General features: G+C 39.8%; 4 protein-coding genes across 7 annotated transcripts; all 4 read left to right on the forward strand.

Moving 5' to 3' along the window:
* Window positions 1-378: 378 nt before the first annotated feature.
* Window positions 379-9,421, forward strand: LOC135611138 (secretory carrier-associated membrane protein 2-like). The gene is made up of 13 exons (XM_065106490.1): window positions 379-617; window positions 2,574-2,633; window positions 2,804-2,920; window positions 3,234-3,296; window positions 5,289-5,322; window positions 5,426-5,548; window positions 5,897-5,959; window positions 6,065-6,158; window positions 6,451-6,496; window positions 6,602-6,669; window positions 8,018-8,066; window positions 8,606-8,671; window positions 8,988-9,421. The coding sequence occupies exons 1-13, from the start codon at window positions 555-557 to the stop codon at window positions 9,072-9,074; spliced, it is 933 nt and encodes a 310-aa protein (XP_064962562.1). The 5' UTR covers window positions 379-554; the 3' UTR covers window positions 9,075-9,421.
* Window positions 9,422-9,719: 298 nt separating this feature from the next.
* LOC135611140 (ABC transporter G family member STR2-like) lies at window positions 9,720-12,982 on the forward strand. The gene is made up of 3 exons (XM_065106492.1): window positions 9,720-11,063; window positions 11,135-11,839; window positions 11,892-12,982. Exons 1-3 carry the CDS (start codon window positions 10,539-10,541, stop codon window positions 12,858-12,860), a joined length of 2,199 nt encoding a protein of 732 aa, XP_064962564.1. The 5' UTR covers window positions 9,720-10,538; the 3' UTR covers window positions 12,861-12,982.
* Window positions 12,983-13,398: 416 nt separating this feature from the next.
* LOC135586132 (uncharacterized) lies at window positions 13,399-19,704 on the forward strand. Of its 2 annotated transcripts, XM_065106489.1 has the most exons (7): window positions 13,399-13,926; window positions 14,020-14,098; window positions 14,426-14,661; window positions 14,736-14,994; window positions 18,664-18,843; window positions 18,986-19,141; window positions 19,231-19,704. In XM_065106489.1, the coding sequence occupies exons 3-7, from the start codon at window positions 14,474-14,476 to the stop codon at window positions 19,402-19,404; spliced, it is 957 nt and encodes a 318-aa protein (XP_064962561.1). In that variant the 5' UTR covers window positions 13,399-13,926; window positions 14,020-14,098; window positions 14,426-14,473; the 3' UTR covers window positions 19,405-19,704. The 2 variants fall into 2 exon arrangements, with proteins under 2 accessions (XP_064962561.1, XP_064962560.1); XM_065106488.1 differs by lacking the exon at window positions 14,020-14,098.
* Window positions 19,705-20,208: 504 nt separating this feature from the next.
* On the forward strand, window positions 20,209-27,193 carry LOC135581064 (protein FAR1-RELATED SEQUENCE 5-like). 3 transcript variants are annotated; one of them, XM_065106487.1, is made up of 5 exons: window positions 20,209-20,366; window positions 22,531-22,596; window positions 22,692-23,026; window positions 23,771-26,192; window positions 26,680-27,193. In XM_065106487.1, the coding sequence occupies exons 3-4, from the start codon at window positions 22,781-22,783 to the stop codon at window positions 26,153-26,155; spliced, it is 2,631 nt and encodes an 876-aa protein (XP_064962559.1). In that variant the 5' UTR covers window positions 20,209-20,366; window positions 22,531-22,596; window positions 22,692-22,780; the 3' UTR covers window positions 26,156-26,192; window positions 26,680-27,193. The 3 variants fall into 3 exon arrangements, with proteins under 3 accessions (XP_064962559.1, XP_064962558.1, XP_009397785.2); XM_065106486.1 differs by having other exon boundaries at window positions 22,697-23,026; XM_009399510.3 differs by having other exon boundaries at window positions 22,729-23,026.
* Window positions 27,194-27,909: the final 716 nt, after the last annotated feature.

Raw genomic sequence — 27,909 nt, forward strand, 5'->3', positions numbered from 1 at the left:
AAAGGCATAAAATTAATAAAAAATATTATTTAGACATTTATAAATTATTTCCCGAGAACTTTAGAATTTCTAGAATTATTAATATTTAAAATCTAAAACATATAAATATATAAATTTAAGTATGAATTTATTTTATTTTATTATACTTTATTCTTAATTTTAAGATTACTAAATAAAAGAAATATATTAACATTATTAATTTCGGATTAAATGGTTCATTTGGATTTCACTTAAAAAGAAGAGAAGGAAGTAAAATACCGAATTAGTGGTTGGCAAAATATCGATGCTCTGCTGAAAAATAAAAGAAAAAGAGGGGCTTTTCTGTGAAATATGGCCAAAATAAAATAACAAATATTAAGGAGAAAAGAAAAAATGGAACTAAATCGGTCTTTCTACCCGACATCGAGAAAGGGAGACTTCGGGAGTCCACGTAGAAAAAAGACCAACTCTTGCCGCAAGCCCTCTTCTGCTTCGATTCGTCCTTGTGAAGCTCGAGATCTCCGCAATTCTTTGCCACTACTCCCGTAGAGCTCGATCCCTCGGTCGCCCGTCTCATGGCCAGGCGTTACGACAGCAACCCCTTCGACGAGGAGGAGGAGGAAGTCAATCCCTTCGCGGTGAGTCGAGTTTTCGATTACCCCCCTTGCATCTCTCTCTCTAAGTCTTTATGTCTCGTTCGACTTTGTGTTGATCGCCCCTGGCGTCCATCTGATCGTTCCCGATTAGGTTCGTGTTCTTCTCCCTTCGTCGAGGTATTTGTAGATCTGAGGTTCTTGCTATCTCTTTTTACTTTTTTATTTGCTGTCAGATTTGGTGCTTTTACTTTTAGAGGTTGATGGGTTTTCGCGAAACACTTGGCGTCTCTGCTTAATGGTTTTTGTTAGATCCGATGGTGTGGGGTCGGTTAAGCTGAAATTACTCCTTCTACTAGGTTAAAATTATTGCTTGTGTTAGATCTGCAATGAAATGGAAGTTTTGATTGATTCGAGATGTTTGATTCCAATTAGATGCCAGTCATCTTGTTTAGATCGATTCGGCGGATGAGCTGCTATCCGTGGTTGATACAGAGTTATCTCTCATGTTTTAGAATGAGGATAAGCATCAGCAACTAAGAAAAAGAATAAAGATAAATTCAGATGACACCATCTTTATGAAAAATTTCAGCCGAGGCAGTTGAATCTGTATAGTGATTGCGTGGGTTTCTGGACCGGAGGAATAGGGGCTTGCAATTGTTGATGGTTAACGACTTCCTTGTGCATTCTGATCTTCAAGCTTATTTGGAAATAACATTGACCCGCTTGTGGAGGAACCTTAATGGGACTATCAGCATTGGTCGCTGGAAAGAAGCTTTTCTAGCAAGGTTTTGCCCTGCTATATCAGGCAATATTGTCATAGTTTCTGTTCGCTAAGGCAATTGTTTCTTATATCTGTTTACGCTTGAGCGATGTGCTGCTTAATGCATATTATGAAGCGATCACAGCTAAAACCGATGATGTTTCTGGTTGGTGCATTGTCTTTCCTTTCGTGGTTGATATTTTCTACTGAAAATTTAATACTGTAGATCTCTTGAAGGAACTGCTTAAATTAAAGAAAATAATCAAAGGCATGTTTTGTAAGAAAATAGGAATGTAGCATAAGGAGCTTTTTTGTGTTTCACCTCATGATAGTTTTAAGTTTATATTGCCTTGATATCTGAAAATAATTTGCTGTTTGATTTTGTTTTTTCCATTATACTGTCTAAGCCAGAGTTTTTAATTTCGAATGATACCGCCCGTATCGGGTGGTACGTACCGGTCCGCCAGCAAATCGATATGCGGACCGCTCGCTATTGGGCGATACCATCGATTGAGGTTGTTTCCGCCCCATTACCATCCGAAATCGATCGGTGATGGTCGATTTCGACCGTCGTTGCGTGCAACCGGGCGGTATTGACCGAGGGAGAAGGAAGAAGAGGGAGAAGAAAAGGGAGAACCTGGGGATCCGATGTCGCTCTCCCTCGACGATCCTGATTCGTCGTCGCCCTCCCTCGTCGGACACCGCAGATGAGATGTCGCTTCCTCCTCGTCTGAGGCGATGAGGTCTCGACATTGTCGGTGACTTCGCCTAATCCGCGCGGGGAGAAGAAACCTCGACGACGCCGCCGAGGCTTCGCGAGGAGACCTTCACGTTGTCGGCGACTTCTCCTAATTCGCGCGGGGAGAAGAAACCTCGGCAACGTCGCCGAGGCTTCGCGACGAGAAGAAACTTCCCACGAAGAAACCTCGGCGATGTCGCTGAGGCTTCGAGGTTTTCTTCTCCCCACGCGGGGAGAAGAAACGATGCGATGTCGCCCCTTTTTTACTTTTTAACTTTTATTTTTTTAACTTTATTATTATAATATATATATATATATATACACACACACACACACACACACACACCCACACACGCACACCCCCCAAGCGGTACGCGAAAGCGTTTCGCTCGGTATACTCGCATCATAACGTACCGAGCTGAACTCAATACTCCGGTATGGTACGAAATTACAAACCTTGGTCTAAGCATTCATTTTGTGTTCTTATTTCCTGTGGCAGGACACTGGAGTTCGTGGAAAGGCAACTGGATTAAGTTATGGAGGAGGCCCATTCTACATGGTAGTGAGTTTATTTTAATTGTCATGCATGTGGTAATTCTATATGGTTTTATGATTGAACCAGAGATGCAGAAGTTACCTACTCAACTAAATCAGTTGCAATGTTGTTTTGCTAGCTGTTTTCCATTTTGTGTCATTTGACTTCACCAATATCTTATTCCAACTCTGCAGAATCCAGCAACTGTTCCTCCTGCATCAAATTCCAGGCTTTCACCACTTCCTCCAGAACCTGCTGATTTCTACAATGACCGCAGTGCAACTATTGATATTCCTCTTGATACAGCAAAGGTATGTGCAAATTTTCAGTAAGCTATATTAACAATGAGATCAGACCAGTCCATTGCTATACAGAGTCTAATTAACAAGGACAACAAGTTAACTTGTTTCTAGCTGTAGGCTTCTTTTTGCTTTCAAATATGCTACAAATACTTTATCATGGCCAGATCATTTGATCTAGTATTGGTATGTGGAGTTGCAGGGAATTTTGTTCTAATGTTTGCAGCCTTATTGATGTCATAATCTCAGTTGATTTATTGTGTGTGTGTATTGGATTCTCTTGTTGTAGTTTTGATTATGCTCTCCTCCTCCTCTTTTCATGTAGGACCTGAGGAAAAAGGAGAAGGAACTACAAGCCAAGGAGGCCGAACTAAGTAAGAAGGAAAAGGTATATCATTGAATTCTGATGCATGCAACTTTTGCAAATAGTCTAGAAGCTTCAGTTTTACCTAATCTTGTCTCTTACTTGTGTCTGTGTTCTGAAGCATAAGTATGATGGTGCAGCTTAAGGTTATCATCATGCCTTCATTATGTGGTGTGCTGTGTTGTGTTGACTTTGTTGTATAAGAATCATATTGACAATTGGAGCAAAGTAGGGAAAGCAAGCATTTCTTGCTTGCTAGATATGGAGCCATTTGGAGCTTAATGATTGTTGTTGCTTGAATTTCACAATTGCAAGTATAATTTTTCTAATTTTCAAATGCAATTATATTACATGTTGGGCATATTTAAGTAGAAAGAAAAAAATTGGCACATTTTTTCTTTATGACCTTGTATGTCCGTGAGCATCATAAGATGTCAAAGCCAAATATATTATGAAACTTTATGATGCATACCTGATTTGCAAGTTATACAGTATGACAGGATACAATTTGTTACGGTTCATATTTTTCTGAGGTGTGCCTGACATTTATGATCGTTTGCTTTCATGAGTATCCTGAGATCTTGCTATTTAAGAAACTAAAGTACGAAGTAGAAATGGCACTAGAAATACATCCTGGTGTACGCACTTGATTCTTTGTTCCTTTAACTAGCAGTATATATGTTAAGAAACAAGAAGGATATTGTTGTTCATTAACTAATACCAGTGATAGTAATATATGCAATGGTAACTCATCATGGTATTAGTTAGATGAGATGTCCATTTGAATTCAAATATAATGTTAGAGAACAAATGTAATATGATCTTTTGCACTAACATGAATTTAGTAGAATAACTGGGTTATAATTGTATTTATCCTGTTGCATTTGTCAAGTCCATTAGCAAAGAGAATCCTTGATGAATAGAGACGTTGAAATAAATGTATGCTGCAATTCCTTGCCCCGGATTTTCCATGCCATTTGTTTTAACTCTAATATTATACAAATCATGGTTCGTCTTATCGGTCCGTATCGGTGTACTGACTAGCTGTCGGTATGGTACGTACCAAACCATACCGAACATATTGATATATGGTTCATGGGGCCATACTAATGTACTGCCTGTACCGGTTTTCTATTGGACTAGTATATAGTGCCTGTACCGAGCGGTATGTCATGGTACGTCGAACCTTGATACAAATATAGTATGTATAATTTAGAAATACAATTTAGAAACACAAATTAAGGAGTTGGCTAAGTTAACAGTCCCCAATGCTGGTGCTTTATATCCAATCTAACTTTTTGAATATGGTATCCAAGATCTTCTCAATGTGTGGTATTTATGATATAAGGATTTTCTTGACAGCTTTCATTTACAAAGTTGATAAATTTCATGTAATGTTGTTGTGCTTGGCGTCATCTAGTTTATGGTTTGATTTATAGTGAGGCATGGCAATTATTATTATAGCCAATTTTAAAAATCTGTGTCACAAATCTTTGCCCATACTAATGGCTGCAGGAAAGGCTAATTGTGGGTGGGACACATAACCTTATGACATAAATGTGCCCCATAAATTTTGAAAGTAAAAAAGGTACTTAGAAGATGTCATATCGAAGTCTAGGTAACTGGTGTGTTACTGAAAGAGTTCTTCAAGCGCAGAATGTAGCAGGGCCTGATGGATAAATGGATACCATTTTGGACAATTTCTAAGCTGATATATTGTTTAAATGCTCTAGGCATATGACTTTAAGTTCTTTAGTTATATATTTTGGTAATGAGCATCCCATTACATAGAAACTGATTGGGGTTTTTCATGAACTATGAAACTGTATTATGTGGAAACTATTTAGATTATGTTTCTACAGAACATTCATGCTATATATTAGTTTCTTGACCATGATAGAAACAGGCTCCATCCATACCCAGTCTTTGACAACTGCTGGTTTCTCTCCCAGTGATTCTTGTTTCTATTATAGTTTGCTATATCTTTATTGCTCATTCATTATTTCTGTCTTGTAGGAACTTAAACGTAGAGAAGAGGCTGCAGCCCGGGGTAACATCTCGGCTTCTTATTTGTAGACACTGATTTTCTTATTTTTCTCATTTAGCATATAACTTCATCCTTATTAATGTGATTTTTTTTCCTGCTTTTTCAGCTGGTATTGTAATAGAAGAAAAAAATTGGCCGCCTTTTTTTCCCATTATTCATCATGATATTGCAAATGAGATTCCTATCCACGTACAGAGATTGCAGTACTTTGCATTTGCATCATTGCTAGGTATGTTTCAACTTCTACACTTTTTTTAAATGTTCTATCAATTGCTTTACAGTTTTGGAAGCATTCTCTTGCTTCGGTTGAACTTATAAATCTATAGTTATAAAGTGGTAATCTGTTAGCTAGGCATTCTGGATGTATGGTCAAAGTGTACTCACAAGATATTATCTTGGATCATGCATTTTGATTAGGGTTATACCTAATTGTTTACCTAATGTGTGTTGGTGAATGTGATTCCTGAAACAAGAATCAAAATTACGTATATGGTATAGGTTTATATAACTCAAAATAACACTGATTTAATTTGTTGATGTTTAAAGCATGAAACTTCACAATTTGGACTTTTTGCAGGGTTATTTGCATGCCTCTTTTGGAATATAATAGCCGTTACAGCAGCTTGGATTAAGGGGGAAGGTAATCATAAAGTTTGACCTTGTCCTGTATTTAACACTATTTTGCCCTGCATAGTGAATTTCCTCATTACCACAATGAAGCTAATTTTGCTTGCTTTTTTGCCAGGGGTAAAGATCTGGTTACTTGCCATCATCTACTTTATTGCAGGTGTCCCAGGAGCTTATGTCTTGTGGTATAGACCTCTTTATCGTGCCATGAGGTACTATACTTTTGTGTATTTGCTTCTAAAGGCTCATGAATTGAACTTTGATCATACATCTGTGTATCACATAACACATAGAAATATGGCATGCCATGCTCATGCTCCTAGCTATTTTTACTGTTTGTAGATTGTAGACTGGCTCACTTTTCATACCTGCCCATCTTGACTTGTATTATGCTTTTGCCAGATTCAGTTCAGGCATGATGCTAGTTATGTACTGCACTATAACAGCATCATAAACATTGTTAAGAGTTTACAAACTTACATGCCATTTGTCTATGTCTTATAGGACTGAAAGTGCTTTAAAGTTCGGATGGTTTTTCTTGTTTTACATGGTAAGTTATTTTTTAATCTGTGTACTTTTAGATTCCTGAGGTATCATCTTCTGGGAGAGAAGTATTCCTTGTGCCTTTATCTACTTGCAATTATCGTTATTGCAGCTTCATATAGGTTTTGTGTTCTATTCAGCAGTGGCTCCTCCAATTTTCTTCAAGGGAAAATCACTGACGTAAGTAGATCTGTTCATGCCTTTTCTTTCACTATTTTGTTTTGTTGTTTATATATAGCATGTATAGCAAACTGTCATGACTTCTAATGTGATTTTACTCGAGTGAAACTAAATGAGCTTGTCCATTTTATCTTTATTAGTCTTGGAATGCCAACTTTATGAGGTGTTTTTGTACTTGGCTTATTGACGTCAATAAAAATGTTTTGGAAACAGTGAATTTCAACTGAATAGCAGCCGTATCAGAAAATTTATGAAGTAGGCTGGCATGGCTCTTGGTGCCATACTGAGGGTATCCCACAGACAGAGCATGTGCCAATTCATTCAGTTCATAAAACTGAATAGCAGTTTTACCGACATTTTCAGCTCTTCTTGATATTACAAAAATTACATCTCATATCTTTGGTTTTGTAAGAAATGTTACAATCATGAAAAGATCTACTTGTACTGTTACATATTATCTAAATACTGGAACAGTATAATTGAAGAGACCGATAAATGTCTGATTGTTGGACACACAGTTATGGTGTGGATGTAAGAGTCCATGTCGCACTAAGTTTTCATATAATTTGAGTATCATATATTATGTCCAACAGATATCTTTTTGAATTTGCCAAACCTACAAAAACATGTTGTTTCAATTAAGGTTCGCAATACCTACTGACATGGACCAGGATAAACTGTATTGCCTGATACTTGGCCGGTACTGTACAGTACAGGGAAGTACGGGTTTTGTAGTGGGAAATTTATTTATTTTAATGTTTTTCGGTCTTTTTTATTTTTTTTTTAAAACTTGGTATGCACCAGCATACCGACAATTGGTACACTGGTATGGTCAGAGCACTGACCGGTATGGCGGTACATGAAATTATGAATTTTGGTTTCAACAATGAATAACATACTTTGGAAAAGCATTAAAACATGATGAATTTTGCTATGCATGCATAAGATAATGTTGGATGCTTTATTGAAAAAATCTAGACCATACTTTAATGTGTATGACACCCAATAGAACTGATGTTCTGCTTTGAGGCCCCCGTTAATGAACAGGGTTTGTATGACTGATGTGCCACTTCTTCTGATGGAATGTAAACTCTCTCTCTCAATATATAAATAGTTATAACTTGCAGAGTTGAATGTCACCTTCTGAGAACCAGTGTTTTCTTACAAACAAGGTTAAGAAAGAAGTCGAAATGAAATTGGATGAATGAATGAAAGGTTAAAGAAAATTGGATGAATGAATGAAAGGTTAAAGAAAATTGGATGGTTATCAGTTGTAATTAATTACTGTTCCTAAAATGTAAGATTATAATTGTCTGCTAATGCGTTCTTTTTTGTGTTCCTGTTACAGAGGTATTTTGCCAGCAGTGGATATCATCGGTGATCATCTTTTGGTTGGGGTAGGTTCTACATTATATGAAAGATGCAATTACTTAATTGTATACTTAGGTGCCTGAAAGCATATTTTTGGGTATATAAACATGGACCACATTGAACCAAATACTCAGTACTCCATTAGTACTATGTAGTCTTGCTACAGAATGCAACTGACCAGGACTTGGTTTACAAACTGTTGCCAGCTATGGCATTCTGGACACAGATTCTACCTTATCCCTGTCAATTGTTTGCCTGCTAAAAACCACCGACACAATATGCTGTATGCCTGGTGTGACGAGGCATTAGAAAATCCAGGTGTCATAATCAATTAATAACCAAGGTGTTTGTAAACAATATATGCTAATATCTTTTAATCTATCGATCAATATGAACCACTGGTTTTGTAGCTGTATTTTTGTTTTATCATGTGGTAGCCAATAAGAAGCTGTGAAAATATTTCATTTCAAATCTGAGAAACTTTTTTTTTCTTTTTTGCTAGCTCATTTTCTCTTGGTTCCTTTGTAGCTTTGTTTAACTCAGGATTCTCTTTTTTTGTGTGTAGATCTTCTATTTTATTGGATTTGGAATGTTCTGCCTTGAATCACTGCTCAGCGTCTGGGTCATTCAGGTCATCTTCCTTAACCTATATTCAAGTTGTTGGTACTCAAAAGTTTTGTCCTCTGTTTTAACATCAATTACGAATTAATTTCTTGTGAATGTGCTAAAACATGGCTACATAGATTTAAGAGATCAAGTTGAACATTATCTTGCTCATATAATCTAATGCTGCTGCAATCCTGCTTATGTGATAACAGGACCTGTCATTTGTCAATTCTCATGTTATGGAATGATTTTTTTTTTCTGTGATAAATAAGAATTCAGGGAGATGCTTATACTATTCACCTTCTCGTTAACAACGCATAACTTGCTTACTATTCTTGCAGCAAGTATACATGTACTTCCGAGGGAGTGGGAAAGCTGCAGAGCTGAAGCGTGAGGCAGCACGCGGTGCTATGAGAGCAGCAATCTGATCGAAGGACTTGACATCATGGTTCTCCAGAGCCACATAGGGTGAGCAAACTTCTCGATCTGGCACATCGCATCACTCTGCTTGTCTTATTTCTTCTCAGTCATCGCACATCTGGTGTAGATCATGGACAGAACAGATGGGTTGTAGTTTCTCTGTAGTTAAAAAAGGAGATGATGTATCGCATAGCTTATTTTTTCGGATCTTCCTTCTTTGTGTGTTCCTTCCTTTTAGCTAGCTATACTTTTAAACCGTAGGAAGCATATAATCACAGTTTCTGATACAGAATTCAAGTTACATTTTATTTTCAGTTGTTTCTTACTCGGGAGAAATATATCATCTATTGTTGAATGCTACAGAATGCACATTTTTAATCTTTTCCATTGTTGATGTGCACTTCCTATCAAGATTCCCACGGCACAAAGCTCCGTGTGCCGGTGACCATTAATACTATACTGCGTCTGATGCCCTCACAACGTTATCGTAAGATCCGTGTCACGCGACGTGCGGCTGTGCATCCAAAGTCGCCACACCTCACTAACTAAACCTTGCTAACAGTTGGACGGCTTTGTGCTCTGTCGATGCACACATTTTCTTCATTAGTTGCTCGTCTTCCGCCTCATCTCTGTATATAAGGTGGCCTCTCCTCTTCTTCCTCCTATCCAACTCAGTTAAAGAGTGAAAAGAGAGCTTAGCAACCGAGAATGAGTAGCAGTCACGTCGGCCAGGGGACGAGGCGTGGCAAGCGCCTTCGCTCGGCCCGCCCCATCCCCAAGCGAGGGCAGGTAAAGATGGCCATCGCAGTGGGGCTACTTCACTCCGTCTCGGCCTTCCTCTCCCATGCCACCCGCTCCGCTTCCTTCGGCCGCCTCACACGAGCCGCTTCTCTATCCTAGTTTGTTGCTCCCTCAGGAGGAGGAGTCGAATAAGGAGGCGGCGGCCCTCGTATATCCTGCGTGCACTATCATCACCATCTCAAGTTTTGGTCTTCTTTTAATTTAACTTCACATCTCAGAACTCGTAGTTGTCGGATGTATCACCTTCCATAATAAAAATCTCCCCTCCCCTGTTGCTTTCTTCTGGTAGAAACATGCCATCCGAAATCTAAGCAGTCTTCCTTTGGACGACCGCATCTGATGCTAAGTTCGATGTGGCTTATGCAATGGCTGTTTCTTTCTCCGGCTTGTAGCCACCAACAGACGCCACACCATCTTGGGACTTGGCTTAACGCTGTCACAGGACGGAGAGAAGACGATAACATGCCATGACCGAAAATAACAACTTCAGGAAGAAGACGACGACGACGAAGACGATGGAATCGAATGGGGGGGGTTTCTCCGATACAAACTCCGTGTGCAGTATCGAAACAAACGAATTCGCGAACGACCTCTACGATGGGTGACGACAGCATCGTTCGGAGAGTGCTGAATTCCTCGTCTCCTTCCTCCGGTCTATAAGTCCCATCGGCATGCGCAGGGAGGGAGGAGCCCAGTCCTCTTCCGCAGTGAGGAACGAAGAGGGGATGGCCATTCACCACCACGAGACCGCGATCGACATCGCCCCGCCGGCGGTCTTCACCGGGGGCCTCGAGTTCTCCGAGCTGACGTACACCGTGAGCAAGAAGCAGAAGGTGGGCGGGGGATGGGAGACGCAGGAGGTGGACCTGCTCCGCCGGATCACCGGGTACGCGCCCAAGGGGCGCATCACGGCCGTCATGGGCCCGAGCGGCGCCGGCAAGTCCACCTTCCTCGACGGTCTGGCCGGCCGGATCGCGAGCGGCAGCCTTAAGGGGAGGGTGTCCCTCCACGGCGAGGAGATGAGCCCCGGCCTCATCAAGCGCGTCTCGGCCTACGTCATGCAGGACGACCGCCTGTTCCCCATGCTCACCGTCTACGAGACGCTTATGTTCGCCGCCGACTTCCGCCTCGGCTCAATCCCTCGCTCGCATAAGAAGCATCGGGTGGAGCAGCTCATAGAGCAACTCGGTTTGACGGTATACATATGTGGATTGGTCGAACACCTTTGCCCCTCTCTGTCTCTACGTGTAACTTGTTCTGCTTGCAGTCGTCGAGGAACACGTACATCGGCGACGAAGGCACGCGCGGGGTGTCGGGAGGCGAGCGGCGGCGGGTATCGATCGGCGTGGACATCATCCACGGGCCGGTGCTGCTGTTCCTGGACGAGCCCACGTCGGGGCTCGACTCCACCAGCGCCCACAGCGTGATCGAGCGGGTGTTCGACATCGCGCGGTCCGGGAGCACCGTCATCCTCACCATTCACCAGCCGTCCCACCGCATCCTGATGCTGCTCGACCACCTCATCGTCCTCGCCCGCGGACAGCTCATGTTCATGGGAGCCCCTCGGGACGTGGGCGGCCATCTCAGCCGCATGGGCCGCAAGGTCCCCAGCGGCGAGAGCGCCGTCGAGTACCTCCTTGACGTGATCCAGGAATACGATCAGTCGGGGCTCGGCGTGGAGGCGCTGGCCGATTTCTGCCTCACCGGGCTGAAGCCGCCTCGCGTCTCCAACGACGGCGACCACCATTCCATCTCGACAGTCCACCAAGCAGCAGGGGAGTGGTCCGCCGCAGGCGACGGACAACGTCGAGGGCCAGATGAGTTCGACCACAGTCTTCGGAGCCCCTGGTCCTCATCCAGATCCCCGTGGGGCGGCAGCCATAGCGGCAGCGTGATCATGGACAGGCTACGGCATCGGAAGCCACAGCATCAGCGGAGGCGAGTCGTCTCTCTCGTTTCCTACATTACATACATGCAATATGGCTCATCGATGCTGCTGCTGCTGCAGTTTGTCGCCGGAGTACTCCAATGAGATCCGGTCGAGGTCGTCGACCCCGCACAGCGAGTACACGGTGAACGAGGAGGACTACCTGTCCCCGAACTTGGATGAGTGCGGCCGGCACACCGCCCATGACCTGCGAGGCCTTCCCAAGTTCGCCAATTCCTACTCGGCAGAGGCGTGGACGCTGATGCGGCGCAACTTCATCAACATCCGGCGCACCCCCGAGCTGTTCCTTTCCCGTCAGATGGTGCTCACCGTCATGGGCTTTATGATGGCCACCATGTTCCTGAGGCCCAAGGACGACCTCCAGGGCGTCTCCAACCGCCTCAGCTTCTTCATCTTCACCGTCTGCCTCTTCTTCTTCTCCTCCAACGACGCCGTCCCGGCCTTCATCCAGGAGCGTTTCATCTTCGTGCGCGAGACGTCCCACAACGCCTACCGCGCCTCCTCCTACACCATCGCCGGTCTCGTCACCTACCTCCCTTTCCTCCTGCTGCAGGCCGCCACCTACGCCGGGATCGTCTGGTTCGCCCTCCGCCTCCACGGCGACTTCCACTACTTCCTCATCATGCTCTACGCCTCCCTGCTCGCCACCAACTCCTTCGTGGTCTTCGTCAGCTCCGTCGTCCCCAGCTTCATCCTGGGCTACGCGGTGGTCATCGCGTTCACGGCCCTCTTCTTCCTCTTCTGCGGCTACTTCATCAGCCGCACCAGCATCCCAAACGGGTGGAAATGGATGAACACCATCTCCACCCTCAAGTACACATACGAAGGCCTGCTGACGAACGAGTTCGTGAGAGACCGCGTCTTCTTTCACGACCCCTTCGAGAACCGCTCCGTGACCGGCGCCGACGTCCTGCGTCAGCTATCCATCAGCACCTCAGAGTCATACAAGTGGAAGATGGTTCTCTACCTCGTCGGCTGGGCGGTGCTCTATCGGATGTTCTTCTACCTCATCCTCCGCTTTGCGTCCAGGAACCTGAGGTCGTGAAGTCGCAGATAACCTTCGTCGTTCTCACTTCATCGATTTCATCGTACCAACCATTTGAATTCCATGAATCTTATCTTTCATCTTGATTTCGATTAATTATTTATTACACGAGAAGAATCATAGTACAGAGTGCATCGAGACGAACGAAGTCAAACTGTAACATTTGCAGGGACGCACCGTTGACCGCACACTTTACAGTGTGATTGGCTCTCCAATTAATTACCTCACAGCACGGATTCTGACCGCTTTTGTTTGGTTGCTGCGGCAGCGACCGATTCGGGCCCATCTGTCTCGTATTTGAAATCTCACTCCCCATAGATTTCGTACATAATAATGATGATGACATACTCACCTCATAAATTTAGCTTATAAATCCATAATATTTTATGAAATATCTATTTAGAAATCCGGATGAGGACATGCGATTAAGATCGTTTCCTGATGTGTCAACTACCACCGAAACGAGCAACACAATTCTATCTACTTCCGGATGCATACGGCACCGTTGTGATGCGATCGACCTCAAGATGGGTGCGATCGCATCCGTTCATCCGCAGCGGGGGGGGATTTAGCATTGGAGTATTAGGTAGGAATTGCTGGAAATCGATAGAATAAGAAATCTTGTCATTCCCCTTCCTCGAGTTCCCCATTTGACCGAGAAAGCAGCGTGGTATGGAGAGTGTGTGAGCATAAAGTTCTGATTTTGAATGAATGTTTACTATAATTAAGAGGTTCCCGTCTCATGGTCTCTTTCGGTGGAGGCGCAGCACTTGGAATCCAGAGGAGGGAGGAGAGAGGGAAAGGGGTACCAAAAAAAGAATGAAAAGGACGACAAAGGAAACTTGCTTTTGATCTGGAGCAAGAAAATGAGGGGCAGGAATAGGAAGTAAAAGCTAACCCTAGGAGCGGGATTTGGTTCTTGACGGTGGAAGAAAGGGGAGCGGAGGACGGGAGGAGGTGATGGGCGTGGAGGAGGAGGCCTTTTCTTGAAATAGATTTGGGGACAGAGGAGGGGGCGGAGGCAAAGGGAAAGATGGTGGTGGACGACTGCTGCTTTTTACACAAGGTGATTCTTCCCGTCTCTGAACATTGGTGCTTCGTTCCTTTCTTTTTCTCCTTTCCATTCCTCTTCGCCCGTTTGCTGATGGTGGTAGCTTAGAAGGTAAAAGAGGAAGACGTTCTATTTTGAGATGAAACTCGGATCTTTGATGGTTTTACCGTATGCTTTGCCAAAGTAGGTAAGTCTATGTTTCTTGATACAAATATTATATTTTTCTGGTTTCCAGCTTCTCTTTGGATACATCAAACGAAGAAATATAACATTGTTTGTTTCAATGCCTATGGTTGTTTTTATATTTGTTATTTGAGGATTATTCGATTTGTCCGGTCCACCTTTTGATTTATTCTTGTTGGACTGTCTCATGTCGTATATGATTACTTTCTGGATTTAAGCTCTTGTTTCTAGAAAAGATCACATGGAAGGTAGATCAAGTTTCCAGATTAGCTTCAGGATTCATGGAGAATGCGTGCAACCTTATTGAAATGGTTTTCCTGTGGGCGTGCAGGACTCCCTAGTCATTAAGCCTCAAAAGAAATATCCTCTTGGGTTGTGGATGGCTGTATTGGGGTTGATCATGATCAGCGGCATCTATATATGCTCCCTATGTCTAAAGCAGAGAGTGCTCCTAGTCACACCTAATCAAATGAAGGTAAAATCAACAAGGCAGACTTGCCGTGATCCTAGCATCCCAAAGTCCGAGCTTCGTTATATGCATTATCCAGAGCCCATTAGTTACAGTAGGTATGGAGTTAGATTGGCTGTGAAAAGCTTTCAAATCAGGTGCATATATAGTGAACATTCTATTTATATTGCAGGGAAGATTGTGCTTGCACGCCGGTTAGGTTCTTTGCTATTCTATCGATGCAGAGGTCTGGAAGTGGGTGGTTTGAAACATTGTTAAACAGTCATGTTAATGTCAGCTCTAATGGTGAAATTTTCTCTGTGAAAGAAAGGAGAAGTAACATTTCGACTATCACAAAGACACTAGATAAAATCTACAATTTGGATTGGTATAGTAGTGCTTCTAAAAATGAATGTACCGCAGCTGTTGGCCTCAAGTGGATGCTTAATCAGGTAAACTCTCTATCTTAAAATAGAACCTTTCTTTCGATAATGTTTGATGTGGATCTAGATCACTGCCTACAACTCAGGCTTATTTATTCTGGCTACTTATTGTATCAATATAACATTTCCAAAACAACTTTTTGGGCCTTTTTTGATACGTAATTAGTTCTTTTTTTTTAGATCAGCAAAATATATATTGTAGAGATTGATTAGACATGTTTTTTATTGTTACCCCGATTGCCCTTCCATTTTAGTGTTTCTCCTACCATCATACCTGTGGTTCTTATGAAGGAATATATTGTATGTGGTGCAATCATACAAATTTGGAGATGTGGGTTTATAGTTATGTATTATATTTTTACCATTCCCATGGTAGAGCTTGATTTAAGAAAAAGGTTATGGTGGCAGCTGTTGCATTTTGAAATGATAAACTGTGAGATACATGCATGCATGATATTTCAAGCTTATGGTAAATGACATAGCAGGTTCTATGGTAATCATGGCTAGTGATATAGTAGGCCATACGGAAGCTGGGCTGCAATATAACTCAGTTTTAATTTGATCTCGGATTGTGCCCAACTGTTTTTCATCTGTATTATGAGTTGTAAGCCCTTTATTTTTTCTTGTTTATTCTAGAAATGAAGGGAAAATTTATTAAATAAATAAGTAACATAACATAAGGAGGAGGTACCCATGTAGGAGCCATGGAGAAACTTGTTCTTTTCTTGCCTTTCCACTTTTATCTTCCCCGGACTCACCAAATACATGGAAAATCCCTCATTTTCATCTTATCATGGCTTCCTTGCCTTTCTTCCGTACCCACCTGTACACCATGCCTATGCTCTATTTTGGTGGGTTCTCTAAAGAGTATGAGAAGGGACTGAAGCGTATTCTGTAACATAAAATTCTTCGTTTTGAAGTCCATTCGAGGGATTTTAGCATCAGACATGACCCCTGTTTTTAATCAAGTGCCTTGAACACCCTTGGTTGCTATGTAGCTGTCCAGCACATTTGTCATGATGGTTCCACTATAATTGACCAAATAGTTGGCTTAAATTCAGAGAGGCTTTTCTAATGAAGTATAGCAGTTTAAAGTATGCTACCTTTGAGTTTGGTGCTAGATTTTGAGAACTGGGCAACTAAAAAGCACCATGTACAAAAGGTTTGTGATATTGTGATGTGGAGATGAAATATTGAGTTATTAGGAAAAATAGAAAATAGTTTTGTTAGTGAATACTTCGATAGAAAGAAAACTAAGGAAGAATCCTTTAAAAGATACGGATATGTGCTATAGTTAGAAGACGGTCAGATAATCAATTGTAGTTGTACGGAAAGTGGTAAGGGGATCTAAGAAGATCTTACCAAAAATTATGAATAAAGGTCCATGTCACCGACGTTAAATAGTTGGGACATTTTGGCTTATCAGTGTTGTTGTTGTTCTTGAAGGAAATGTCCAACTAATTACAGATGAGAATTCTGCTTCATGATTGGAGAGAAATGAGCAATATGGTGATTTATTCATTACGTACTATGTTCAGCATTATATATATATATATATGGACAGGTTTTAAGGTTCTATTGTTTGATCCTCGTGCAAGGCAGAGAGGGAGGAAGTGGAAGAGGAAAGAATAGTAGGTGGTGATAGGTCTGTTTGAAGCAATTCCTCTAATCATATTTAGATTTGGATCCTTTAGGCCCTTTATTGGATTTGAGTTATGTTCGTTGGTGAACCAATGTATATCTAAGCTGCTCATGCATTTTATTAAATTTCTTAGATAATAGCTATAACCTAGGATTGACAGTAATGGACCCCAAAATTCTAGTGCGGTTAGTAATCGTGTCATAGCTCAACATTTTACGTAATTGTAATGCTCTTGGATATCGTCTACCAAATTGCTATATTTTATTTCGGAGTAATCACTTTACATCTATAACATTGATGTATGATACGAAGAATCATACTCCTTTTTCTGTTATATTGTATACTCATGAAAGCTAGGTGGTCGACCTTAAAGTTTAACTTTGGTTTGTTCCCTAAAATGATGCAATAATTCTTGCTGTTGCCTTTTAGTTTTTACTTCCAGACTTGTTAGAAAATGAAGGCCGCAAGTTGCACTTCTTTAGAAACTTCTAACCAAGATGTCAGAAAGGATTTATTGTTTTAATGATTGCTCCTATTTGCAAAATATGTTGGAGGAGGAATAAAATTTAATCATCCGATTAGATCTAAAGTAGGTAAAGAGGTGAAATAAACTGAAGAGGTAGTTAGAATTTAGAAATAAGAATCAAAATTATTGTCCTAAGCGTATTCTATCGGCCTCGTATTGGCTCCCTTTGGGGAATCATCCAAGATATAACCGGGATTGACTCCTGCATGCACATACGTGGAGAATTGGACTGATGGATTAGTATCCAGAAAATGGAAAGAATGTTTGAAGGAATAGAAAAGTTGGAAAGTGAAGATTGGACGAGAAGAAAAAAAGTTGTCATCAATTGTGTAAAATAGCTTAGTAAAGGGGGTTTAAATAGATTTTTGGTCCAATCAGGGATGTCATGTGAGTTTGTCATGTGGCACATTGCATGGGGAAGAAAAGGCAAAACTTGCCTCATCACACAGCGCAACTTGCCTCATTGGCTAGTGTCATGCACCACACACAATGGGCCATGTTATGCGTGGAAATTAGCTAAGGAAAAGTCACGCACAAGGGAGAAAAGGCAAGAGCAAAATTATAATTTTAGTGTTTTTCCTTTAGAGGCTTATCAATATGTTTTGTTCAAAAGAAAGCTACTAAAATTACAATTTTATCCTTGCCTTTTCTCTTGTAACTTTTTCTTGGTTGGTTTCCATGTGTGACCTGACTCATTGCGCATAGGACACAATGCTTTGCACTGTGCAATAATGAGGCAAGTTTTGCCTTCTTCCCATCGTTGCTGCATAGTAAGCATGCAGTGTTCCATGTGGCACATTTGCATGTTGCCATGTGGTAGTCCTTGATTTGCCTGAAAATGTAATTAAGCCCTTCTTTACTTGGCCATTTTACACATTTGATGACAATTTCTTTTCTTCACTGAACTTCACTTTTCGGATTTTTGATTCCTTTCGATATTCTTTTGATTTCTAGTCATTGGTGTGGACTGTCCATTCGATTTTCTACGTGTGTGTGTGTGCAGGACAATCGAACTCCAGATTGTATCTTGGACGATTCCTCGATAAGCACCAGCATGAGGCTGAGGGAATACACTTGTGTCAATGATTTTCACCCCTTTGTATTCTTATTTCAAACTCCTTCTTTAGATTATTTAATGTTTTTGTCTGTTTTAGTTCTGATCTGAGAAATGAATTTTATTCCTGCTCTAAAAGAATAGTGTAATTAGTCCTTTTTCTATGCTGCATTCTGCAAAATAGTTGTTCTATTAACATTCTGGCTATAATTTAACTATCGCATCTTATTGAAAAAATAAAAAGTTGATGGAAATGATACTTTTTCCGGATTTCTAGAGTTCCATGCGATGCGTCTTCCAATTTACTTACCTAGTTTTCTTGTTTGTAAATGTCTTCTACCGAAATAAATAGTGATAAAAATGGCACACTATTTTAATTGCGCTTTTGCATATAATTAATATGTATTCAGTTTGAACTTTCGATTAGACTAATTCTTGTGCTTTTCTGTTGTCTAGGGTCTCATGCAACACCATGAAGAGATTATTGAATACTTCAAGAAGAGAGGGGTTTCTGTAATACTTCTCTTCAGAAGAAATCTACTTCGTCGTCTGGTTTCAGTACTCGCAAATACTCATGATCGGGATGCCAAGCAGCTAAATGGGACCCATAAAGCTCATGTACATTCCAAGGATGAGGTTATGTTCTTGATGTGTATTACTTCCACTTGAAAAACGTTCTTGCATAAAACTTGTGAGACCATTGAGACAGACGCAAACCTGCCATAGTGGATAAGCATACATGCAAGATCTTGAAATTTGTTATTTTTGTGGCATGCAGGCTGATGTACTTGCTCAATACAAGCCCACAATCAATACGACATTGTTGATCCCTGAGCTAAAGCATACAGATAAATGGGCTTCTGAAGCCCTAGGCTACTTCAAGAGCTCCTGTCATATTCTTCTCTACTACGAGGATCTCGTCAACAACACGACTGTGAGTTCTCGACTCTTGTGCCTTTCAAAGTATCAGTAACATGCTGTAGTTCAAGCCCTCATAACTGTAGATGGGTTTGGTTTCCGCAGAAGCTGATGGATGTTCTAGAGTTTCTGAAACTACCCCGACAGAAACTTTTCAGCCGCCATGTCAAGATCCACAATAAGCCATTGTCTGATCAGATAGAGAACTGGGATGCCGTTCATGCTGCCCTCAAGGGAACAGAATACGAGAGCTTCGTAAACACAGACTACGGTGTGTAGCAACATATATATAATCACCTGTGTTGTTGTTGTTGTAAATAATTTGATTTTTTTTTTAATCTTTTCTTCTCTTCTTACACAAGCGGTCGCGACATCCATCAACAAAAGTTGTAGGGCGAATTTTGGTTCTTTCATTCTAACAAATATTTTTTTTGTGACATCCATCAGCAAAAGTTGTTGGGTAAATTTTGGTTCTTTCATTCTAACAGATCTTTTTTATGTCCTTTGTTCTATGTGATTTACTTAGCTGTAAATCATTTTAATTCTTATCTGAAGTTAATGAAGATTGGTGTTGGTGCATACTACTATCTTGCAATTGATTGCGGTGCGTGTTCTTTTGGCTATGGATGATGAATACTTGCTTGTGCAGTCCTAATTAGAAGATTAATCATCAATGCGGAATTGTTTCCCAAAAACCAAAGAACCGTAAGAACATAAAGAAGATATTAGCCAACATTTTATGTAGAAATGAGACTCATCAATGTTGATTTTTCTTGGTTGCGATCTCATCACTGCCTCCAAAGAGGTGTCAATAATTAAATCTTAATCATAACATCGAGTTATTTTTGTTGATATATCTGAATTGAATCTCTATCTTTCAATCAAGTATTTGAATTTTAAATCATCACAATCCGTACCTTTTTTGTCCTTTCATTTTAATTTTTTATTAGAAGATATACTCTCAAATGCCCAAAGAAAATTATATATATATATATATATATATATATATATATATTTATTTATTTATTTATTTATTCATCATTCACGGTCCACTTGCCAACACGTTCTGTAGTTTTTCGTCTCGGTGGGACCCACTGACCCTGCGACTGAGAAACTCTGGACCCTGTCCTCGGAACGCACAGGAAATCCGCGAATCCGGAACAAGACCGGAGCCGGTTCTCTCGCAGCCGCCGATCCCCAAACGCCGCCTCCAGCCACCCTCTCGCCGGCGACGATCCGAGGTACCTTCGTGCCCTTCGATCGCGATTCCGGCCGCTAGTTCCTGGCTTCCTTTCTTCCGTTCTCCCGTTCTCCTCCTTTCTGGATGCTAGGGCTCTTGTCCTCGTTGGGAAATTTGTGGATCTTTTTGCCGTAGCCGCGTTTATGGGCCATGTAGCTGCCTCTCTCCCAGAACATATGTTTCGATGTATTTCTGTTCTTGGATCTGGAGTTCCTTTTTGGGATTTTGGGGGTTTATTCTATTCCGGAACGATGTGCTAGGGCAAAGATGAATACTTGAGGTGCTGATTTAATGAAGAAGATTGTCTAAGACAACGAATTTCACTTTGTTAGTGATTCCATTGAGGCAGTTTGGAAACCGGAATCGAGCTCATCACCATTTGATGTTCTACCTTAGTAGGTTCGTACCAGTTCTGAGCAAAATATTTCGAGTTGGCGCTCAGCATGCTGAACAGATATAGTGACGAGACTGAATGAAAAGAAGAGAATGAGAAACAGAGGGAGTGAATTTAGAAAAAAGGAAAGAGAGAAAACGATATTAAACAAACAAAAAAAAAGGAAAATAAAAACTAATGCTGGCATAGCACTTTAGCTCTGGTGGCTTTGCCTTTTGTCTGATGATTCTTCTCTTTGTCGACATCAGACTATAATGGATTTTCATGATGATGAGCTTTAGAAAAGAAGCATGTATCGGTTAGTTTCATTGGTGGCATAAAAGATATGTATGATAGCGCGGTCACCGTGTTAGGATTGTAGAGATTATATCTAGTGAGTTCTCTACAATTAGAGTTGCTTCAAGTTTATGTCTTTATCCTACTACATTCATTATACATTGGTAATGAACAAACTTGGTAGTCATATACAAGATATATGAAATGTAAGGTATGAGAATAAACCTTGAAAATTAAAGATTGTAGATTCACTAGGATGGAAATAGATATATGAAATGTAATTTTAGTAGTTTTGGATATCTTGGGTTTATAATTCAACAGGATTGAGAGATTAATGAGGATATTGTTCATAGAACAAAAGCTGGGTGATTAAAGTGGGCAAAGAAGTTGGAGGTTTTGTATAATCATCAGGTACTCCTTAGATTAAAACAAAAAAATAGGATACTTATAATGCTAGACGTGCTTTATGTGTCCAATTGTTGGGTGGTTTCATGTACAAAAAGTTTGTGTAATTGATGTGAAGATATTATGGTGAATGACGAGGAAGGATTGAAAAAGAAATATTTCTTTTTTAACAAATAAGTCACCTTGATAGAGGATAAAATGAAGTTGATTTCAGTGGTGTGAAATGTAAAGGAAGACATAAGAGGTCTCCATTGAAACAATGAGAAGATACTTGAAATGCTCGTTATTTAACAAGATGTATTACTGAAATTGAATCACGGGAAAAGAACCATGTAGCCAACGACAACTAGTTAGGACTTTATGACTTGTTATTGTTGAATCAATCTGGCTTTCGTTCTTATGAACTACTTGATGAAGCCATGTAGATTTTCATTACATATTGTAAGATGTCCAATTTTGTTTATCTGAAATCAAATTCAATAAGATCATTGTGAAGGGGTATATTTTTAGAATGCGTTCAAATTATTTACTTTTTTAAGTATTAATGATTATAAACTATATGACCTTTTAGCTTTTCCTAAGTGATTTAGTGATAAACCTGTGCAATCTCTAAATGCAGTCAAGAGCAACATCAAAAGTCAATAACTAAAACATTTAATGTAATGATTTTGAAGAAAAATAGAAAAATACATAAGCATTGTAAAAGTGAGGTAGTTTAGCAACATCAATTCCCCTATGTCATGAACTAAATATACTGCCACTAGAATCAAAGTCAATCCTAACGAATCCAAAATTTTCCCTTAATTTGCACATCATGATGGAATGGAAATTTTGCTTTGCTGCAATGTTTTCACATATTGATTTTTTCCAAATTACCTTATATCAATGTTTAATTACTTGCAAATCTTGACTTTGTTTAGCCAGAAACCACAGATCATATTGTGGTGTCTTGCTTTTGCATAGCCCTAGCCCAACTGTGGTATTCTTTAATATGATAATCTGGAAAAAGCCTTAAATGACATGAGATGGCTGCAAGTAAGATCTGACAATCTGAATCCTCTAATAAGGTTAAATTTTGTTGGTTCTTTAGTGCATTCTTGAAGGATCAACCTCTCCGAGGTAGGCGTGCTATCCATTGTGGTTCAGATGATTCAAGGTACCTTAATCTTGTCTTTTTGACTGCTCATGTCTTGTATAACTTCACAGTATCAAATTTATAATTATTCTTAGCAACTCGTAATCATTTTTCAGTGCAGTCGATAATTGAAAAGATTTGAATTGTGTGCAGAGATATTGATCTAGTTGGAATTATTGTTTTCAACATAAGGCAGATAGGGAAGATGTACGTGTTTGGTGGTTGCAGCACAAAGAGGAAAAAGAACAGTTTTGTTGCCCCCACCGTAGTTTTTACTCCTTTGCAGCCTGTGACAACCGTAAATGTTGGTGCCCATCCACCAGCAGTACAACCATTCCTGCATATGTGGCCAAGTCCACTGGTCATATTGTCTCAGGCTACTCCATGGGCTGCACAACCACCTAATTCATCTATATCAGAACTTCCTTCTGTGCATATTGTTAGTCAAAAGGTGCTTGTCCTTCCATTTTTCTTGTTTGATTATCATACGTTTCCTTATGAAGCTCCTGGAGTTATGTTTCTGTATGTGCCAAATGATTTAGGTACTTCTCTGAAAATCAGCTTTTGGAACTTCTGACCAAAAACATATCTGATACAAATATTTGACCAGAATAGCATGTTGGTGAGCAATATCTTTACCAAAAAGAAGCTTTAATCAAGAACTAAATATATCCAGTTGAATAATCTTTATGAACTGAAAAACAAGGAAAATATATATTGAAATCAATGCTTATTGCGAATTTCTCTTATGGAAAATTTTTATCTTCCAAATTGTGAAGTTGTTTTTTTTTAATGTAATAAGAGGCGATTCTTCTCGCTAATTAAAAAAGTTTCAATTTGCAGATGTATTTGTTTAAATTGAATAGTCCTAATCCCGTAGTATGTTATGTGAACTTTGAAATAGAGGGGGATTGACTAATGCATTAAACTGTTTTCTTTTTAAAACTTCAACTTTTGTGATTTCTAAATGTGCTTTTTGTTAAACATTCATAGGGTGGTCTTTTTTTTAACTCTTGTGAGGGAAACATATAACTTTGGATGACTTCTAGTTGTCAGTGAAATGTAATTGTCTGCCAATGCAATTTTTTTTGTCTACTTTAGTTGGATTTTCTTTCAGTATACTCTTTTTTGCTACTTTCTAGAAGCAAGCAGTAGTTCTGTTGATCCAAAGACAATTAATTATATGAATCAACAGGGAACAATGAGTGACATGGCAAGTGCTGATGCTACAACATTGGGAGGTAGCATGAAATGGTTACCTAGGGTTGATATGCTGTTTGACAGTGAAAGTGATGCATATGAGTTCTATAATACATATGCTGAGAGTGAAGGTTTTATTGTCCGAAGATCATCGTCAACAGTATCAGCGAAGAATATTATCACTAAGAGGACATTCGTGTGCTCAAGAGAAGGCTTTCGAGAAAAGAAAAAAGGAGAGAGAGAGGTTAAGTGCCCACGAGCAGTAACCAGAATTGGTTGCCCAGCATGCATGACCATCAGGCTCACACCTACTGGGAAATATCGTGTGACAGAATTCGTACCAAACCACAACCATCAACTCGCAACAGTGGCCACCTTTGATAAATTGAGGGCCAAGAAGTTGAGACGCAATGCTCGAGTAGCAAGAGCCGGCTTAGTCGATGATACTGTGAGAATACCTGAGTTTGAAACTGAAGATGAGGCCTATGAATTCTACAGTGCATATGCTGGAAGGATGGGATTTCGTGTTCGAAAAACAAGTGCGACAGTCACCACTGAAAATGTAATAACTAGAAGGATGTTTGTTTGCTCAAGAGAAGGATTCCGTGAGCAGAAAAAAGGAGAAAAGAGAGTTAGGAAACCACGAAAAGAATTTAGAACTGGTTGTCCTGCATGTATGGTTATTAGAAGAACATCTACAGGCAAGTATCGAGTAAGTGAGTTTGTTACATTTCATAACCATCAGCTAGAATCTTCTTTATCTACTGATATCTTGACAACTGAGACTGTAGAAAATGGTTCAGATCATGTTTCGGACATGGCCAATGAATCTGCAGATGATGATGTTCCCAGTCAAGTCATAAATCATCAACATGGCACCTTGCTTCCTCTAGATAATAGAAGTTACCTACATTCCAAGCGGATGAAGGCTATTCAAGTAGGTGATGCAGGGGCTACATTGGAATATCTACAAAAGATGCAAGAAGATAACCCATCATTCTTCTATGCAATACAAGTTGACAAGTTTGATAATTTAACCAACTTCTTCTGGGCGGATGCGAAGTCCATGATGGACTTCTGTTACTTTGGTGATGTCATATGCTTTGACACAACCTACAAGGTGCTTGGTTATGGTAGGCCATTTGCATTATTTACTGGTGTTAATCACCATAAACAGACCGTTATATTTGGTGCTGCTTTGCTTTATGATGAAAGCACAGAATCTTTAAAGTGGTTGTTTGAGAGTTTCAAAACAGCAATGAGCGGAAAACAGCCCAAGACAATTTTGACAGATCGTTCTCCAGTGATTAGTGAGGCAATAACTGCAGTTTTTCCAGGTACAAACCATCGCTTCTGCGTTTGGCATATCTACACAGATGCTATTGTGCAACTTAGTCAAATATTCCATGGATCAAGAACTTTGGCATGTGATTTCAGCAGATGCCTATTTGATTGTGAAGATGAGGAAGAGTTCTTAAAAGAATGGGAAACAATGTGTGAGAAGTATGATCTCAAAGACAATAAATGGGTGGCTAAGCTATTTGAGGAAAGAGAGAAATGGGCAATGGTATATGGACGTGAAACATTTTATGCAGATATGAAAAGTGTCCAACAGAAGGAGAGCATAAGCACAGAGCTAAAGAAATATTTAGGCAATGGAAAAGAACTTCCGAGCTTTTTTGAACATTACGAGAGAATATTATCCGAGAGACGGCATGCTGAACTACAAGATGATTTTGATGCTAATCAGAGTACTCAAAAGCTACCTTCTATGCGAATGCTGAGGCAAGCTGCAAATGCTTACACTCCAGCTGCATATAGAATGTTTGAGAGGGAATTTGAATTGTACATGGATTGTATTTTGCTCAGTTGCAATGAATTTGGGACATTATCTGAATACAAGGTCATGGTTGAGGAGAAACCTAAAGATCATGTTGTGAAATGTGATTCTTTAGATAGTTCTATGTCTTGCAGTTGCAAAAAGTTTGAGTTTCTTGGGATACAATGTTGTCATGTGTTAAAAGTGCTAGATACTCAAAACATTAAAGAACTTCCACCACAGTACATATTGAAGAGGTGGAGGAAGGATGCTAAGACCAGAAATCTAAATGAAGATTTTGCTTTCCCATTTGATGGTGATCCTCAATTATCACTAGCAGATCGTTATAGTTATCTATGCCGCATTTTCAGTATAGCTGCAGCACATGCAGCAAAAACTATCGATTCATACACATTTCTTGAGAGTCATTCAGAGGCGCTGAGTAATCAGTTAGAGCAAGTTTTACATACAAGCTCGCTTGAGATGCCTGCTGTGATTTCTGCATCATGTGATCGACTACAAAATCCAGTTGACACTGTGGTTGCTGAAAGTGTGCGGTAGAACAAGATTAGTCCATTTTGCGGTGGTGCAGCTCATGGTACAGATATACAAGCGCATGGTTTTATTAAAATATGTCTATTTTATATACGGTTAGCTTATTTTAACATTTAACTGCAGTGTCTGCCTCTAGTTTATTGATCTTCAATAGCTAGACTATTTATATAAGCAGGATGCTTGGTCATAACAGTTCATTCTTAAACAAGTACTTATTTTGTTCCATAGATCCTTACTGTTTGATCATATCGGACTCCATTTTTTCTGTTAATAAGACTATCATGCAGTCGTTTGTATCAACCCACTCAAGCTGTCGATGTTTACCTTTAAAGTATTCCTGTTTTACTGTGCAACAGTCATATTCTTGCATTTGCCTATCTGAATATCTTTACACATCTTGCGATAAAAAAGCTTGTGTTTTTAGTGAGATATTTCTTTGGATTCCAAGCAGGACCTGTGTAGCTTGATGCATGTCTTGCGATAAAAAGCTTGTGTGCTTCCATTAAGACGTTTCTTTGAATTCCATGCAGGATTACTTGATTCCATACGATCCCATCTGCATAACCCCAACAATGACGAGGTTTGTTGGACATCCAAAGATGATCTGGAGTTCTGCATGGTTTCATTTTCTGCTAATGCAATTATGTTCGATCATGTTGCACTGGATATTGGTTTGCTTTGTCATTTTATGGTCAGCAATCCTGTTTTCCATTAATGAGAGGTCATTCAATTAATGCATGCCATTGGAGAACATGAATTGGATTAGCTAAGTCGGTTTACGCATTCTAAGAATGCTATCCGACGATGTTAAAGGTTGTGTATTGATCGATCAAACCTTTGACAGAGTAGTAGGCCTAGGGTATGGACATGTGGGTTCCTTTCTCCCTTGAAGGCTTCTTCTTCTTCTTCTTCTTCTTCTTCTTCTTCTTCAATTTGTATAGCTTCAGTTGCAAGGTACTTAATTCATTCCTTCATCCCACTGTGTTCTATTTGCAACATTAAAAGCATTAACTTTATGATCAACAGATGTGTGGAATTCCATGATTTATGACTTTTCAATGATGAGTGTAGTCTATGTTTTCACCAGGATTTGGTCATCTTTTTCTCAAATATTTGAGTAGTGTGAGGCTTTAGGTGATTAGTGTTTTTATGCTACTTCAGCTGTCTTTTCAATTATTTTTCCTGTTGAACAGAAAAATCTTTCTTAGTATTACTAGTTATTGTTTCAAAACAAGAAAATAACAGGTTTTTTATACCCTCAAGATTCTTCTATGATGTATAATACAGGGCACAGATGGAACAGCTAAACCTTCCATCATTGTTTGAGGTTTCATAATTACTATATAAATAACTGATTAACTAATGATTTGTTTGATTAGCATAGATTAATACATTTAATGCCACCATATTATTTAATACAATTTTAATTAATGATTTCGTTTAATAATAATCTTTATTTATTATAAACACTGGTCATATGAGTCTTGCATAGACGACATTCTACATAAATACATACATATGTATTTTAATTAAAAGGCTCATAATTAAATATATATATATATATAGTAATAATCTTTCGCTTAATTAAGGATTTGATCATCTGATGATTGGAATTAGTATCAAATGTCATCATCAATCTATTGATGGACTTCGATCGAAGAAGACTATTAAATCCATCATCTCATTACCCACTAATATTTCCTATTCATCTCAATTTCAACCTATACAATCTGAATTAAGTCGTCATATATTAACAATGT

Source organism: Musa acuminata, chromosome BXJ2-4, assembly GCF_036884655.1.
Source record: "Musa acuminata AAA Group cultivar baxijiao chromosome BXJ2-4, Cavendish_Baxijiao_AAA, whole genome shotgun sequence".
Taxonomy (NCBI): Eukaryota; Viridiplantae; Streptophyta; class Magnoliopsida; order Zingiberales; family Musaceae; genus Musa; species Musa acuminata.